The 17500-nt window shown below is 42.3% G+C and overlaps 2 protein-coding genes across 3 annotated transcripts in view; both read left to right on the top strand.

Moving 5' to 3' along the window:
- LOC308373753 (cGMP-dependent protein kinase 1-like) overlaps window positions 1-11013 on the top strand; it is a gene marked incomplete at both ends in the record, with an annotated part of 71882 nt that extends 60869 nt beyond the window's left edge. For both annotated transcript variants that reach the window (XM_080849387.1, XM_080849386.1), the window contains 9 exons: window positions 5307-5403; window positions 7548-7687; window positions 8268-8357; window positions 8660-8801; window positions 9076-9239; window positions 9929-10051; window positions 10159-10221; window positions 10411-10477; window positions 10915-11013. In XM_080849387.1, the coding sequence (XP_080705513.1) occupies window positions 5307-5403; window positions 7548-7687; window positions 8268-8357; window positions 8660-8801; window positions 9076-9239; window positions 9929-10051; window positions 10159-10221; window positions 10411-10477; window positions 10915-11013 (985 nt within the window). The remainder of the gene's footprint in view (window positions 1-5306; window positions 5404-7547; window positions 7688-8267; window positions 8358-8659; window positions 8802-9075; window positions 9240-9928; window positions 10052-10158; window positions 10222-10410; window positions 10478-10914) is intronic.
- A 5253-nt stretch (window positions 11014-16266) lies between these two features.
- The window catches only part of LOC308373266 (dickkopf-related protein 1-like), a gene marked incomplete at both ends in the record, with an annotated part of 1313 nt that continues 79 nt past the window's right edge, over window positions 16267-17500 (top strand). Inside the window, 4 exons of the mRNA XM_080848699.1 lie at window positions 16267-16494; window positions 16632-16773; window positions 17044-17190; window positions 17278-17500. The exon at window positions 17278-17500 is cut by the window's right edge and continues 79 nt beyond it. Of these exons, the coding sequence (XP_080704825.1) occupies window positions 16267-16494; window positions 16632-16773; window positions 17044-17190; window positions 17278-17500 (740 nt within the window). The remainder of the gene's footprint in view (window positions 16495-16631; window positions 16774-17043; window positions 17191-17277) is intronic.

A 17500-nucleotide genomic window follows, 5' to 3' on the forward strand; every position in this document is an offset into this window, starting at 1 on the left:
CTGTTATAGGTGAATAATTTACAGGCATGTTGAAGTTTATAAAGACGTTAACTAGGTTTTCTGAAAACCATGACAGCACAAATGAATATGAACTTCAGCCTGTGTGTGTGCATACACGCGTGTGTGTATATGTACACATGCAAGCATTTAGTGTGGGCATGTGGAATCTTTCCACAGCTAAGCTATAGCCTACACAGTAATAGCTAACTAACAGGAGCAGTCTCAGAGTGTATTCCACTCATTCAAATGGAGGCGACTATGACACCAAGTTGCTTTCAGCTGTGGCCTCCCATGGGGAAGCAGGGGGCTCTCCTAGCAGCTGTGGCCCATCAGAGGGCCCTGGCCTGGGGCACGAGGGAGTTCAAAAGCCCTGGAGTTCTGGAGTAGTCAGATGGTCTCAGGGCCTGAGAGAGAGGGGGGTCAAGACCCCACTATGGGCCATCAGCAATCTGCCGAGGATGCACACACACGCATGCGCACACATGCACACACACACACCCATACACAAACATATGTTAATATGTCAATTTCTTATTCACAGAAAAACACTCCTTTTTCTAGGCTCATAAATATTTCTTTAATTTCCATGACTACAATGGAGGAAGGTCACTTTGATTGGCAGCAGTGCATTGTGTTGAATCTGTTTGGGACTTCTAAATCACTTACTTATTTTAGCCTATGCTGTCAAAGACGCTTTTGATAGTGAAATACTCATGGGAGTATGCACTTGCACATACAGCCGCGGAAAAAATGAAGAGACCACTTCAAAATGATCAGTTTCTCTGGTTTTACTATTTATTGGTATGTGTTAAAGTAAAATTTACATTTTAGTTTTATTCTATAACCTACTGGCAACATTCCTACCAAATTTCAAATAAAAATATTGTCATTTAGATCATTTATTTGCAGAAAAATGACAATTGGTCAAAATAGCAAAAAAGATGCAGTGTCTTCAGATCTCGAATAATGCAAAGAAAACAAGCTCATATTCATTTTTAAACTACACAATACTAATGCTTTAACTTAGGAAGAGTTCAGAAATCAATATTTGGTGGAATAACCTTGATTTAAAATCACAACTTTCATGTGTCTTGGCATGCTCTCCACCAGTCTTTCACATTGCCGTTGGGTGACTTTATGCTACTCCTGGCGCAAGATTTCAAGCAGCTCGGCTTCTTTTCATGGCTTGTGACCATCCATCTTCCTCTTGATCACATTTCAGAGGTTTTTTATGGGATTCAGGTCTTGAAATTGGGCTGGCCATGACAGGTCCCTGATCTGGTGGTACTCCATCCACACCTTTACTGGCCTGGCTGTGTGGCATGGAGCATTGCCCTGCTGGAAAAAAAACTTCTCAGAGTTGGGGAACATTGTCAGAGCAAAAGGAACCAAGTTTTTCTTCCGGGACAACGTTGTACTTTGCCTGGCTGAGGTTTGTAAAAGACCATAAGGATTGAAAAAGCGGACTGCAGGTCATCTTCTAAGTTCATCTTCTCTGAGTCCAATTTTCAGCTTTGCCCAACACATGGTCGTCTGATGGTTAGACGGAGACCTGGAGAGGCCTACAAGCCACAGAGTCTTGCACCTACTGTGAAATTGGACTCATCAGAGAAGACGAACTTAGAAGACCCTCCAGTCCGCTTTTTCAATCCTTATGGTCTTTTACAAACCTCAGCCAGGCAAAGTACAACATTGTCCCGGAAGAAAAACTTGCTTCCTTTTGCTCTGACAATGTTCCCCAACTCTGAGAAGTGTTTTTTCCAGCAGGGCAATGCTCCATGCCACACAGCCAGGCCAGTAAAGGTGTGGATGGAGTACCACCAGATCAGGGACCTGTCATGGCCAGCCCAATTTCGAGACCTGAATCCCATAAAAAACCTCTGAAATGTGATCAAGAGGAAGATGGATGGTCATAAGCCATGAAAAGAAGCCGAGCTGCTTGAATTCTTGCGCCAGGAGAAGCATAAAGTCACCCAATGGCAATGTGAAAGACTGGTGGAGAGCATGCCAAGACACATGAAAGTTGTGATTTTAAATCAAGGTTATTCCACCAAATATTGATTTCTGAACTCCTCCTAAGATAAAGCATTAGTATTGTGTAGTTTAAAAATGAATATGAGCTTGTTTTCTTTGCATTATTCGAGATCTGAAGACACTGCATCATTTTTGCTATTTTGACCAATTGTCATTTTTCTGCAAATAAATGATCTAAATGACAATATTTTTATTTGAAATTTGGTAGGAATGTTGCCAGTAGGTTATAGAATAAAACAAGAATGTACATTTTACTTTAACACATACCAACAAATAGTAAAACCAGAGAAACTGATAATTTTGAAGTGGTCTCTTAATTTTTTCCGCGGCTGTATACTTTCCATGCAAATCTATACTTGTGCTTTATGTAGGAGTTTTTGTCTTGATTTTATAGGTTTGTTATTATATCACTGTAAGTAACACTAAATAGCAACACTTCAGTGCTAGTTTTCTGGAATTCCGGAACAGGAATTTGGTATTAACTAACAGCGGGATAGTTATAGTCAAAATCACTATTGTACAGCTCTCCTGTACAGCTGGACTTGCCTCTGAGCTAGCTGACATGTAGATGTCGAGAGATCAGACTCTGCGTCTGAAGGAGCATCCTTCTTCATGAGTCACAAAGAATCTTTTTTTCCTACACTATTCTACCCTCCCCTCACAACAGCAGGCAGAGAATTTATCACCCCGACACATATAATAAGGCTGAGGTGAAGAGCTAGTGAGACTGGGGACTGACACAGGCAAACAGCCTGTACTAAAGAGTTCCATTAAAAGGGCGTCATGGAAGCTGCATATTTTTTTAATTTTGTCATGAAAGTCATGTTGGTCTGGACATTTAAAAGTTGTTGTCTGCTACCCTCTAGTGGTGGTATTCGTGTTAGTTGAATGGGATGCTGTTGCTGCTTGGAGCGATAGTGTCATGGAGAGGACCTTTTAGAAATGTTCAAAAATGACTATGCCTAACACAAATGTTACATTTTTTTATTCTTTAGATCAGGTAGAGCCATTTGTTTGGTCTTCAACACTTCATTTAAATGATCAATTATTGGTGTCAAAAAAGTAGCTGTGTAACTAACACTCAACTTTGATATACATTTCAGCTAAGCTTACGTCTCACCTTCAGGTCAGCTGACCTTCGGCCAACTTTTAGTATGAGCTTGACCCAAAGCACTGGTCTATTCTTATCCCTCACTGTCAACTGATGCTTTGTTTATGGTGGACCTGCTGCACCATGAGGGAGCCTTCACTTTCTCTCTAGCTTGATCTGACCTCCTATCTCTGCTCCAGGCATACTATGAATAAATGAATGAAAGATGATAATAGTTAATTTACTTATTATGAGTATATGAATGAAAGATGATAATATATCATTGACTTACTATGAGTTTATGAATGAAAGATGATAATAGTTTATTTACTTACTATGAGTATATGGATGGAAGATGATTATAAGCCAGCGACATTAACCGAACAGGCCCAAACAATCCTGAAAATGATAACATTTCAGTAATGAATAACCTTTTGTTTTGATTCCTTATACTTCTAATAATGATCATGTATTCTTGGCCAAAAATAGCTATATTATGACAGCTATTATGATATCTATTTTGAATGAAACTCTTATATCCTTATTAAAGTATTTTACATTTGTCAAACATACACTGAAAATAACATGAGACACTCAGCCACATTAAAAAACATTTTGCTCACCTGCTTGTCAGATTTTTTAGGTTTCAAATTTCTCCTCAAGTTTCCTATCATTTCTTTTATTTTCCAATAGTGTCATCATATCATCTATTTTCACTTTTCAATTAGGTCGTTTTTGGACTGTGTTTCATCATGTAAAAAACACTGATCCCTTCACACACACAGTAAAAACAATAATAGACAGCGTGATATATGAAGTGTCCATTCCATTCAAAGTGGCTGATTGACTCCGTGAGACTGAGACCTGACTGGAATGGTTGAGAAATGCATGTTACCCCGTTTCTCAGTGGCTAGCCTGTGTTCACATTCTGTGTGTGCGCGTGTGTGTGTTTGCGTCTGTGTGCCTCTTTTTCTGTGTGTGTGTGTGTGTGTGTGTGTGTGTGTGTGTTTGTGTGTGTGTGTGTGTGTGTGTGTGTGTGTGTGTGTGTGTGTGCGAGAGTGGCTCGGTGGCTCGGTGTTCTCATTCCTATGGTCAGCAGCGATGTTTGTGGTCAGCCTTGGCTGGGAGGGCCTGCTGTCTGAGCTGTGTTCAGTTATCCAAGGACAGGTTATCCCAGCAGAGGACACAATCCAACAGCGTAGCTCACCCAGAAAGATCATGACACACACACAGACACGCACACACACACACAAACACACACATATACACACACACACAGACACACACACACACACACACACACACACACATACACACACACACACACACACACACACACACACACACACACACACACACACACACACACACACATATATACACACACACACAGACACACACACACACACACACACACACACACAGACACACACACACACACACACACACACACAGTTAATCTAATTGAGGCTCGGTGAGCAGTCTGATTATTCCTGTAGGCTTAAGTAATGTATCAGAAAATGTTGTGAAGCTTGACGCATCCAAATCTCATGCCAGACTCAAATTTCCCCGCAATCTTTGTGACCTCACATCAGTGTGTTTTAATAGGATGGTTTCATGTCGCCAGGCCCTTTGAAGTCATGTTGTTGAGGACGAGGCAAACGTGGTTGACCGCCATAGTTCTTGGCCTGAGCATCGCTATAGTCCTGTATTTGTGTGCAAACACCCTTGCTGTGATTTACACTAACAACATCCCGCTGTGCTCGAGCACTCTGGGGCTGTTGTGCTCATTACCATAGGAAAGCACCCAGATCAGCATACCCTAAGGAAAAAGTAACCAATTACTGCACTGAACCTGCCCCCCTCATCCCACCATCCTCATACACAAGCTACTCTACATAAAGGCTCTTGGAGTTTCACTTGCTATAAATGGGTCCATAGTTGACGAGAAGGAAGTGATTCAGAACATTAAGAGTGTTTTGTACTCAGAGAGGCCACAGAGGGGCTTTTGGACTGGGGCTGACAATCCGGATCCGTGTTTTTCTCTTGGGATCGAAATCAGAATGAGGATGCGAGTGTGGTTTCTGAATGGAAGGGAGAATGAGCGAAAGAGAGCTGTGTCCTCTTCTCTCTCAGCTGCCTTTCTAAAACATAACCCTCTCATTACCCTACTAACCTGCAGGTATGAGGCGGAGAACACTTTCTTCTGCAGCATCAACCTGGCTGACTTCAACATCATCGATACGCTAGGGGTTGGAGGATTTGGCCGAGTGGAGCTGGTAAGTCATCCAATAACTTACAAAGATCTCCGAGGAACATCATATGCAAACATACATATCTGTTATACAGTGTATAAATGAGTGCAGTTTTCTATGGGTTTTGTCCAACCAGCATGGAGTGCATAGAAAGGGTAAAAACAATGCAGTTGAGACGAATTTAAGAAGGAACTTCTTCTGAACTCCTCTTCCGGTTGATTTAGGACAATATTTGCCATTCTCGAACGTTTTCTCATCTGGGATTTCTTCCAACTTCAGAAGACGTTCAGAACACGAAATAGCATTCCTGTGGGCCATCTTGTGGTTATTTGAGTAATCGCATTAAAGAAAGTGTTTTAAAGAAAGTGTTAATGCTGAATTTGTGAGAAATCGTTGGTGATTGCGTTCACATCAACTCTTCAGACATCCTCGGATTTAAATAATTATAATAATATTAAATATGAGAATATTTGTATCATTTAAAATTACGTTCACATTTATAGTCATGATTCTGCAAGGCATCTTGATGTCATAAAATAAATAAAAGGACTACACCAGGATGCTGCGCTAGTCTAGTGAGCGTCGTTTGGCACTTCCGTCTGTGCAAGTACAGCAATCCAGACAATTCTCATTTGCAGTGTTGCGTCTGAACGCATTCATTGAAAGAAAGTTCATGAACTCATTCATAATTTTGATGAACTGAACGTACTGTATTACTGCCTGATGAACGATACTGTGAACGCATTCATTCTGGTGTCTGTGAACGGCACGTTCTCTCTTTTTAATTTCGTTCAATAAGGTACCAGATTTCTAGAGACTTCCAGGCGAAAAACACACAATTTACAGTCCTGTATCCAGTGTTGCATAGCCAGTCAATTGCTGCGTGTGCCTTCTTCTACTGTCTATGCCTGGCAAGTGTGAGAGCGCCGAAGTTGCGTAGAGGCCGAGAGCGGTATTGCAGACAGATAGAGATTTAGAAAAATTACTGAGTTGCTTTCGCGTGGACTTGGTAGATTCCGACTGAACTGAAATCCAGGCTCACGAGAACGCGCATCAAGTCAAGAAAGCTCTTCCGGCGGAGCTCAGCTTAGGAGACTTTTGCTGCTTATGAACAAATTTTCAAGCATGCAAGAATGTGGCGTAGGTCTTTTCCTTACGTTGTTTTTACAAAGTCCGTAAGAAACATTTCAGAAGAAACTTTAGAAAATGATTGTTCTCTCATCTGGGATTTGTTCTGAACTTCAGAAGACTTTCAGAACGCGAAATAGCAGTCGTAAATCTGACAGAATTTTCTCAAATGCGATTCCTAAAAAAAAACACAAGATGCCCCACTGTGCCACTCCATGTTAGAAGTATTAAGGGCTGAATTTGTGAGAAATCTTTGGTGATTGCGTTCACATCAACTCTACAGACATCCTCGAGTTTAAATCAGCTTGAATAATAATAAATATGAGAATATTTGTATCATTAACAATTACGTTTCACATTTATAGTTATGATTCTAAGAGGCATCGTGATAATACATAAATAAAAGGAACACTGCAAATGTAAGTGAATATATAAATAAGCACTAAACTCAATCTGGTTGATATAGCCATTGTGGAATAGAATAAACACATCTACATCCTGCAACAATACCTCCACCTCTGCACCGGTGAAGTTAGATCTACGTTTACTCGACTGGTGCTCGCTTTCCACTTTGCCATGACTAGCTTACAGGTTGCTTTCGTGTAGATATAGTCGATTCCGACTGCACACGTCACTACGGTTGGGTGCCCTTACAAGGAGCTGGCGGGGCGTTTGCATATGCAAATCCAAGTGCACGAGAACACGCTTTCAATTTAAGAAACCTCTTCCGGGGGAGTACAGCTCAGAACACTTCTGATGCGTAAGAACACATTTTCAGGCGTTCATGAATCTGAAGGATATGTTTTTCTTACATTGGTTTTCCGAAGTCCGTAAGAAACATTTCAGAAGAAATTTCAGAAAATGAGGCCTAAAGGTCTTTCTTTCTTTATCTATACGTTCTTTGTCTTACTCTTTCATCCTTCCTTTCTTCCTTCATTCTCTCTCCCTCTCTCTCTGTGTGTCTCTCTCTGTCTCTCTCTCTCTGTCTCTCTGTCTCTGTCTCTGTCTATCTCTCTGACTCTGTCTTTCTTGTTGTACAGGTTCAGCTGAAGAGTGATGAGTCGAGGACATATGCCATGAAGATCCTTAAGAAGCGCCACATAGTGGACACCAGACAGCAGGAGCACATCCGCTCAGAGAAGCTCATCATGCAAGAGGCCCACTCGGACTTCATCGTCAGGTAAAGATCACTCTGACTTCATCGTCAGGTTAAGATCACTCTGACTTCATCGTCAGGTAAAGATCACTCTGACTTCATCGTCAGGTAAAGATCACTCTGACTTCATCGTCAGGTAAAGATCACTCTGACTACATTGTCAGGTAAGGCTCACTCTGACTTCATAGTCAGGTACAGATCACTTTGACTTTATCGTCAGGTGACAATAACTCTGACATCATTGTCAGGTAAAGATCACTCTGACTTCATTGTCAGGTAAAGATCACTCTGACTTTATTGTCAGGTAAAGATCACTCTGACTTTATCGTCAGGTAAAGATCACTCTGACCTCATTGTCAGATAAAGCTCAGACCACTCAGGATTTTGCTAATGAGATAACAGATACAATGAATTGAGAAAATGTATCACCAGAAGAATGAGATTAACGTTCCTGAGTCTACTGACGATGTTAAATGTATAACCATAATGGAACTTTGCTCTGTCATGATGTAGGTCCTACATTGTTGGAAAATATGGAAATGTATACACACACATAAATATAATTTGTTTCTTCATCATGTGTAAATCTGTAATTTGTGCCCAGATTGTACAGGACATTCAAGGATAGTAAATATCTTTACATGCTCATGGAAGCCTGCCTAGGAGGAGAGCTGTGGACCATTCTCAGAGATCGGTGAGGATAAAGGGCCTGCCACATCCTACACTAATGCCAATGTGATGTCACATCCTCAAACCTCTGCTTAAATGACCTTATATATAAACGTGAACCTTATTCATGAATATATCATAAATAAATGATTTCACTAACATATACAGTGCCCAATTCAAGGGACAGAGGGCTTGTATTTACAATTCGATACAAACTCAACTCTGCAGTAGTTTTATGTACTTGCACAAGGACTGTATATGGGATTGTTTCAGTAATCCCTGAACAGTACTTTAACAGTATTTCTCTCTGTCATTTGTTTAATCTAGGGGTTCATTCGAGGACTCAACCACCCGCTTCTACACCGCATGTGTGGTGGAGGCTTTCGCTTATCTGCATTCCAAAGGCATCATCTACAGAGACCTCAAACCAGAGAACCTGATACTGGACCACAGAGGCTACGCTAAACTAGTTAGTCTTGTCCTCTTCTCCTGTCTATAGGAAAAACTTCAGGCCTAAAACATGGTTCTTAGATTGATGATCTTTAGCCTGTATTTCCTGTTGGCCCCCGTGGGTAATACATGTGACCATATCTGATCTTGAAATACAGTACAGTAACACACTGTTATTGTTACTCTATTTGCTAAAAAATGCCCAGGAATGTTCAAAAACATGATGTATGACGATATAAACACGACCCCCTGAGTTGGAGAAAAGTCTGAGTTGTGCTGCCTGTTGTTGACAGGTAGACTTTGGCTTCGCCAAAAAGATCGGCTTTGGGAAGAAGACGTGGACGTTCTGTGGTACGCCAGAGTACGTCGCCCCGGAGATCATCCTGAACAAAGGCCACGACATCTCCGCAGACTACTGGTCCCTGGGCATCCTCATGTATGAGCTGCTTACGGGGAGGTAAGATGGAGGGCTAACAGATGGGTCTGAATGTCGAACATACTGTATTGACTCAAATGGGAACACCGCAGTCATGGCCTACGTCAGCTTAAATGCACACAAACAAGTGTATTGTATGACCTTTGGGTTTTTGGGTTCAGCGCTGCTTTCGATGTGGCTAGAAGCCTTTCATTGTGACACACACACCAACAGGAATCCCACATTCACAGTGGGACAACAAGAGGGCAGGTCTTACTTTGTAATGACTCTTACACTGACCCAGCCCCAAAATGCTACAAAGTATTGGATTATACAGCCATGCTGGAATTGCTTGTATCTGTATCAGCAGTTTGTAGCAGTATCACTGTTCATCTGTATCCCGGATGTTTTTACACGCAGAAAAGTCAGTTCTTGTCCCGAGAAAGGTTGGAGATGGGAAATAGTTTTTTGTAACTCCATGATAAGCCAGTATTGTATCCACCAGTAACCTTGAAAACCCAGTTCTTGTTGTGTATTTCTAATAGAACAAAAGACTGGAAAAGTTGGAAAAGTTGTTGTTTACGTGTGATTCCATTTGCTCAGGGAGGAATTTTCGTCATGCTTACTGAGGTTTGAAAACAGGTCTTTAAAAAACTCTTCAGATGGTTTGGGAATTAGATATTTGACAGGGTGTGAGAAACCAGTCTAATATTGCATCCTTTGAAATGCAGTCCACCGTTTTCTGGGCCGGATCCTATGAAGACTTATAACATCATCCTAAGAGGCATTGACATGATCGAATTCCCAAAGAAGATCACAAAAAATGCTGCCAACCTCATTAAGAAGCTATGCAGGTGAGACTGTGCATACACACCCCTACATACAGTATTCCAATCCAATTAAGTGATAAACGTGTTATCTGAAACAAATGTCATTAATCCGATCAAACCGCTGGTTTCAGGGATAATCCGTCTGAAAGACTTGGAAACTTAAAAAACGGTGTCAAGGACATCCAAAAGCACAAGTATGTTGCAAAATCACCTCATATCTCTGATAGTATTATCAACAAAATAAACAAAAACTTGAGAAATATGTCATGTAGGTCTTTTAGGTAAATTGTGTTTTGGTGTTTCAGTTTGCACTAGTCTGTTAAAAAAGATGATTTAGTATTGCTGACAGTCTTGGTTCTTTTTCTCATTATTTTTTCCAATAGATGGTTCGAGGGCTATAACTGGGAAGGACTACGGAAAGGCACCCTCTCACCGCCCATCATCCCCAATGTAAGTGCTTTGAACCTGTGAACATCATGATGAACATAATCTGAGCATTGCCATAGCATGCTATAGTGTTTGAATTGAAGCACCTATTTGTATGTAAATGTAATTTTTTGGAACACTTATTTGTTGGTTATCCATCTGTGAATTACATAGGATGGTGTTACGTACAATATAATATCATCATATCGTATCATATTCTATCATATCATATAATACAATATAATACTTTTTAAAGCACTTTTACTATGAGTATTTCTGTAGTAAATATGAGAACATTGATCAACACTGAAGGTCAAAAACATTGCTTGTACCCCCGTCATTTCTGTGTCATATGATTGATGTTTTAAAATCACTTCATCAATGGGCTTATTTGGTGTTTCTGTCGATATTTAAAACAATTATTGAATAAGTATTTTGTCTCCTTTATGTCTGTTACCCAGGTAACATCACCAACAGACACGAGTAACTTTGATAGTTTCCCAGAAGACAATGAGGACCCACCCCCTGATGACAACTCAGGCTGGGACATGGATTTCTAAACCCACCTTACATGGAAAGACTGGCAGACACAGATCCAACTACATGTGCATAGATATCCACACACACACACACACACACACACACACACACACACACACACACAAACTGTTACTGTATTGCCTGGGTTAGAGATTGCAAAGGCACTTGTGTTAAAACAGAAGATGGATATGAAGAGGATGAGGCCACCAATATGCCTTCACACTGGGATGTGATGGCACTGGGAGTGAGTTGAAGTGGGATTTCAGGGCTTGTTCACACGTCTATACACACACACACACACACACACACACACACACACACACACACACACCTGCACACAAACTCCAAAAGTAGCTCAAATATAAGCGATGCCTATCAAAGAGTGTGAATGGGAGACCGCGTGGGAATGTATGTTAATGTGTGAAAGAGAGAGACTATATTTGCTTAGTTTGCGTGAGTGGACGGTATGTGTATACGTGTGTTCTATTTAGGTCCTTGTGTGTGTAAGCTATTTACTGTAGGTCAGGGTAGGGTGGGTAGGGGTTGTTTCATAAGGACCTCAAGCATGTTTCCTATGCTGGCCTCTGACTGGTTAGAAACACTGGTTCATGCACCAATCTCTGTGAACATGGGTGTCCAAAGGTTAGCGCTCATTGGCTCAAATCACTGTACGTCTGAGCTCATCCAACCTATCAGGAGTGAGGAGCTGGAGACCGAACTGAATGTTGTTGCTCTTAATTTAATCATGCATATAGCACATGTACATAGCCACATATAAACACTCCAGTTTGGGTGCAAACACTCACTTACATAGTGTAGTAGTATTTATCTCTTAACAGAAAGAAAAGAAGAAAAAAAGCACAAGGATGGTTTTGTTTTTATTTCTTTTAAGTTTCTTTAAAAATTAAGGGACAGATTTTAGTTTGACTTCAGTTTTCATTTACAACTGATCTTCACAAATGCTTAGAGGTCAGATACACTTCCAGTGCTTTTTCTCTCTATCTCTCTCTCTCTCTCTCTCTCTATCTATCTTTCTTTCTCACTCTTAGTTCTGTGGTTCTGTAGGTGTCGGGGATGAGCCTGTCCCAATCCTTACAACACGTGCCTCTCACGTAGAAACCCATTTATTTCATTTTCCCTGGCACTCCTCTGTAGCCACAGTCTTCAAATTCCCCACTGTCATCACTGCATTGTTTCATGTGTCTATGGAAGCACAGCCAGCGTACTGCTCCTTCACTAACCTCTATCCCACAGGACAGCAGGGGAGCCTCCAACCCCATGGGTGTTGCAGAGCCGTGTAAATATTTCATGGCTGTTGTTGACAGTAGCCGACTCCGTGGTAACTTTTGTTGCAGCTATAGGGCGGCCATGACACATTCTTCCCAGTCAATAGCAGCTGATGGCAGCACCCTTCTCTGTGTAATCGAGTGATTACAGTGACCAACAAGAACACCTGCGCATTGTGTGTATGTTTCAGTGAGCGCCTACGTGACTTGAATACTTGTTACACCTGCTGCCCTCAGCAGTGTTGTGTAAAGCTATTGTGCTCAAGTATTCACACCTAGGATGTAAGGTAAATCTAGGTTACAAGTGGCCATGGTCAGTCGGTTAAATAGTACTTTTGGCCTTAACCATTTTCCTAGGGACTAGTTTTACCCAGTATTGTGATTACAGTGAAACACTTTAAGATGGGCTGTCCTGATGAGTGCAATCACTACAGGCTCACTGTTACCTCACACTGTGATCCAGCAGATATCTCCCCAATCCACCATCAGTGTTAAAGAGGTATTGCACACTTTAATGTGTTTTTCTTTTGTGTTGTCAACTAAATGATATGACTGTAATGTGAAGAAACACATTAATGGTGGTGTTAATATTGACAAAAAAAAAACATTTTACCTGAGTTGAAAGTGGTTCAAAGCGCCATCTACTGGTTGAAATCAACCCTGAACCTTGCAAGGTCAATGCTGAAGTAGGGTTGATCGGTTGGTACACATCGGCATCATGAAATGTATATGTTAAGGCCCTCTAGTCATTTTCATTTGCTGATTGAGACTCATCATTCACAGCAGTTTACGCCCAGTCCCCCACCCCCAGCCCCACTCTGTTCTCTCTCCCACTTTTTAGCATTTGTCAAAATGATGCAGTGGGTGGAGTTAGGCTCAGAGCTGGGGATGAACTTACACTTTAAATCAAGTGCCTTAATACAAATGGCATACACCCTGAAACGTCATCTTGAACCAACCTGCATCAACAAAGAGCTGCCTAATTAACAATACTTTTTTTATTTTATTTCTTTGTGTTGGTTTTCCCCTCCTTTTGTGTAATAAACAAAAACTGATGTACCAACATGGTCAAGTGCATTTCCTCTTAGCCCCCTCGTCTCAGGAATAGCGTGGCATGATCCTAATGCAAAAGTAAAATAGCATTTCGTCACCGCTATGAGAGTCTCTGTGGTGTGGCACTTTGATATCCTTAAGATGTTTTTTGTTCTGTTTGCGGTAAAATAGGATTGGATTTGACAACTATGACTATATCTGCCCTGGCTGCATTGAGATGCTCTCCTCTGTTCAACATTCATCATTCCCTTTCAAATGATGGTACGACCTGAGGACTGACCCATTTATGCTCTAGACCCCTTTCATGTACTTTCCATTATACCACAATGCATGCACTCGGTCCAAATGATGGTGGAACCATTCATGTCTCCTGTCCCTAATGATTAATCCCAGTCAACAAGGAGCCAGCAGTGATGATTTGCAGACTTCAAGGATAAGAGGGATCATGTCCCCACTTAGCATGTGATCTCATTCTTCATCAATTAATTTTGGTTCCAGGAAGGAAAAAAAAGGTATAGAGCTTATCAGTCCTTGCATTGTCTTTCTGTGGTCACTGTGCAATGTTCAGACGCAGAGAAGACCGGTATGGTCTGGAACCCTTTGTGAGATTTTTCGGTCATCTATCAGTCCTCAAGCTCTACCTATGATATTGAAAAAGAACAAACATTGCTACTTGTTGTTTTCTCAGGGTCAACAATGTTTGAAACATCTAAACACGTTTGAAGCATAGGGATGCAGATGGTTCGGATAAAACATGTTTGATGCATGCATGAAGATTTGGCAGACTTTGGCTAAACTCAGCATTTGCTGCAATCTTACAGATCAGATGTACAAATACAGTTCAATTTGATTTTGGGTTTTCATGTGTGACAAACACTAGGAAAATTCTGTCCCCAAATGTGCTTTAATACAATGCAAACAAAACAATGGCATAATGCAGAAACTATATGGTTTTTTTCTTCCCAGAAGAAGAATGTTTGTATTTACTTTTTTTCTCATTTTGTTTGTCCACCCCAAGCAATGTTTTGGGTAGCTACCCTTGCGGAGTGCCTGGTGTAAACTTTATAAACACAGAAATAAAGACTAGTTACTTTTCCATGTGTCTGTGTTGTGTGTTTATTCTCTTTAGTATATAACTGTTGTAATTAAAGGGGCCCAACTCCTAAACAGGAAAGCCACGTAAGTAGTACCTCAAAACTGAGAGGGGCCGTAAACAAATATCTTAATTATGAAGAGAGAGCGCTTCAACTGACCAATTAACCAGTTGTGGAGCCCTACAGCCACTAGGAGACAAATCAAATTTGAACTGGACACACCAGCAACATCTAGCTGATAAAGAGTAATATACAATATTTTCCATTACAGCCTTTAAACATGCATTTTCTTCTAATTATTGATCGCAACATAGCCACTGCAGGGACAACCAACAGGATGAGCGCTCTTTCTCTCACTAACACTAGATGGCACCAGAGAGTGTTTCCTGATTCAGGGCCGACGTTAACTTTGAGTAAATATTACGAAGACTGCACCTGTTCCAGATGCCGTACCAAGGTTAACTAAGCAAGCATATTGTACAGGTCTCTCATTTTCATATCCAACTGAAATATCATTTAAAAGCTGCACCTTATGACAGCTGTTAATAAAACAACATTAGCAAAACTTTACATTATTTCCAAAGGTATGCTACTGTCTAAATAATGCCATGTTGTGTCCCTACGTATATAACAGCAACTCACAAGAAACACGTTGCTACGAAGGTTAAACAAGGACCTGACGAGCGTACGTGTTTCTGTGGCCAGGTGGACCTAGAGCGCGTACGTGTGTCTGTGGTTAGGTGTGTTTGTGTGAACGGTCAGCTTGCGTGAAAGAAGGCACGTTGGCGACCAAGGCACAGAGGAGAACCAGACAATCGCGAAGCAGAAAATCCGTCCATACCCATTTGCAAACAGGGAGGGTGACACGATGAGTCAAGGCTTAACACTTCACACCTTTTGTTAATGCGCACACGTTGACTATCTCAGCCATGTGTTTGTGGAAGGCAGAACGTAGGCCTACTGTGCCCGATTAACAACGCGCGAACCCCAATTATGAGCAGTAAATGGCCCACTGATCATTCTTTAGGAGAAGACAATGGCAAGACAGTGAGCGGATTTGCATATCTGGCAAACAGGTTTCAGCATGCAAACAAACTACACCCTCGCGTCCTAGTCTAAAGGAAGGTAAGAGTGAATAGCCACAGTCCCATGCACTTAACTGGGGGGCAAGTACGAATGCTGTGGGGGGGATTGGACATATACGTCAGAAAAATGGGATCGCCTGTCCTGAGTTGAGACCTGAGCGATAACATCCAACTCCAGGCGACAGCGAAGGGGATTGAGGAACAACACTGGGATAATTAGACTGCAAATTAAGGTTGCGAAAGGGGCGTATTCGGTAGTCAGAATTAAGGTGGACTCAAACTGGGATAAACTCTCTCTCTCTCTCTCCTCTCTCTCTCTCTCTCTCTCTCTCTCTCTCTCTCTCTCTCTCTCTCTCTCTCTCTCTCTCTCTCTCTCTCTCTCTCTCTCTCTCTCTCGAGCGTTGCCTACAGTCCCGCACACAACAGTTATCTCTGAAATTCCTTTACCCGCCTTAGTCATGGTTTACCACTCACCAAACATGCGTGCGTGCAAGCACACACAGACGCATTGAGAAACACAGAGATTCTGCTGTGTGTGTGTATGGAGAGAGAACGAGAGAGAGAGAGTGGGGGCGGGAATGAAGAAACAGGTCCGTCTGTATAAAGCTAGGAGCATCAACTAGAAGATTCAGAGGATAGTAGGCAGTGTAATCTGCGCGCAGAGGACTACCACCATCACCACCGCTGTGTGCGTCCTGTCTCGCACTCCCGAAGCCTCTCGACGGACTTTAGCTATATTTCACCGAGGCAGGATCATGAACATGAACAACTTTTCCGTGCCTACCTTTGTGGCCGTTTACCTGGCGCTGTGTGGCGGCTACCTGAGGAATGCGCAGGCCGGCTCCGTTGTGCTTAACTCGAACGCAATAAAGAATCTACCCGGTGGCGGAATTTCACATCCGAGCCAGTCAGTCAGCGCTAGTCCTCGTGCTTCACCCTCGGTCAGCGGCGTTGGCCAAGCGGGAGCCGCTGGCACCTCATCGGTAAGCATCATTAAGTAATTATGCTGTTGTGTGAAGGTCTACTCGAAGATGATTGGCGCGTTAGAAAGCCATTTGCCCATTTATTCTTATCAGGCATGCTTGCTGGAACTAAAGTCTTAATGTTCCCTGTCGTTTAGCCTTCAAGCTGCAAGGCAGACCGGCAGTGTGGAGCCAAGGAGTTCTGTAACGAGTCCCGTGGCACGTGTCTCCCATGTCGTAAACGGAGGAAGCGTTGTGGCCGCGACGCCATGTGCTGTCCTGGGAACCGGTGCAGTAACGGTAAGAGCAGAGGTCATCTCAGAATAATTAACTCTCAGAATAATTAACTACCACTTAAACTACATCTTAACTACCAGAGACTACGAGGGAGTCAACCCATGTCACCTCAATGTCATATTTGTAATTGTGTTGACACACAACACAATATGCCAATGATTCACAAGTGATATTCACACTGTATACATTGATAAGCTACACACGAATATTCGCCAGCACTGTAAAATGTGCCGATGACGTGATCACAGTTTAACACCACCGCTCTTTCAACAGGTGTGTGCCAGCCAGTTGAAATGGATGTCCCACCCCGCGGTGGTGCTGGTGATGGCAGCAAACTTGGGGGCAATGCCAAGCAGGGGCAGAATGTCACCACTGAGTCGAAAAAGAGGACGCCAGCCCAGGGTCACAAAACACCAAAAGGTAAGCACGTCTTCTTCTCTTCTCTCTCAGGTACTGTCATACGGTCCCTGTTCTATCTCTGACCAATGGTTTGCCATGTCTTTGTAGGCAGTGAAGGGGAGGCCTGCCTTCGGTCATCCGACTGTGGCGAGGGGCTGTGCTGTGCGCGACATTTCTGGTCGCGCATCTGCAAGCCCGTGCTGACGGAGGGTCAGGTGTGCACCAAGCACCGTCGCAAAGGCGGCCAGGGCCTGGAAATCTTCCAACGTTGTGACTGCAAGCAGGGGTTTACCTGCCGAGTTCAGAAAGGAGCGCGGGCCAACGCACAGAG

This window comes from Sprattus sprattus (genome assembly GCF_963457725.1).
Source record: "Sprattus sprattus genome assembly, chromosome: 12".
Lineage (NCBI taxonomy): Eukaryota > Metazoa > Chordata > Actinopteri > Clupeiformes > Clupeidae > Sprattus > Sprattus sprattus.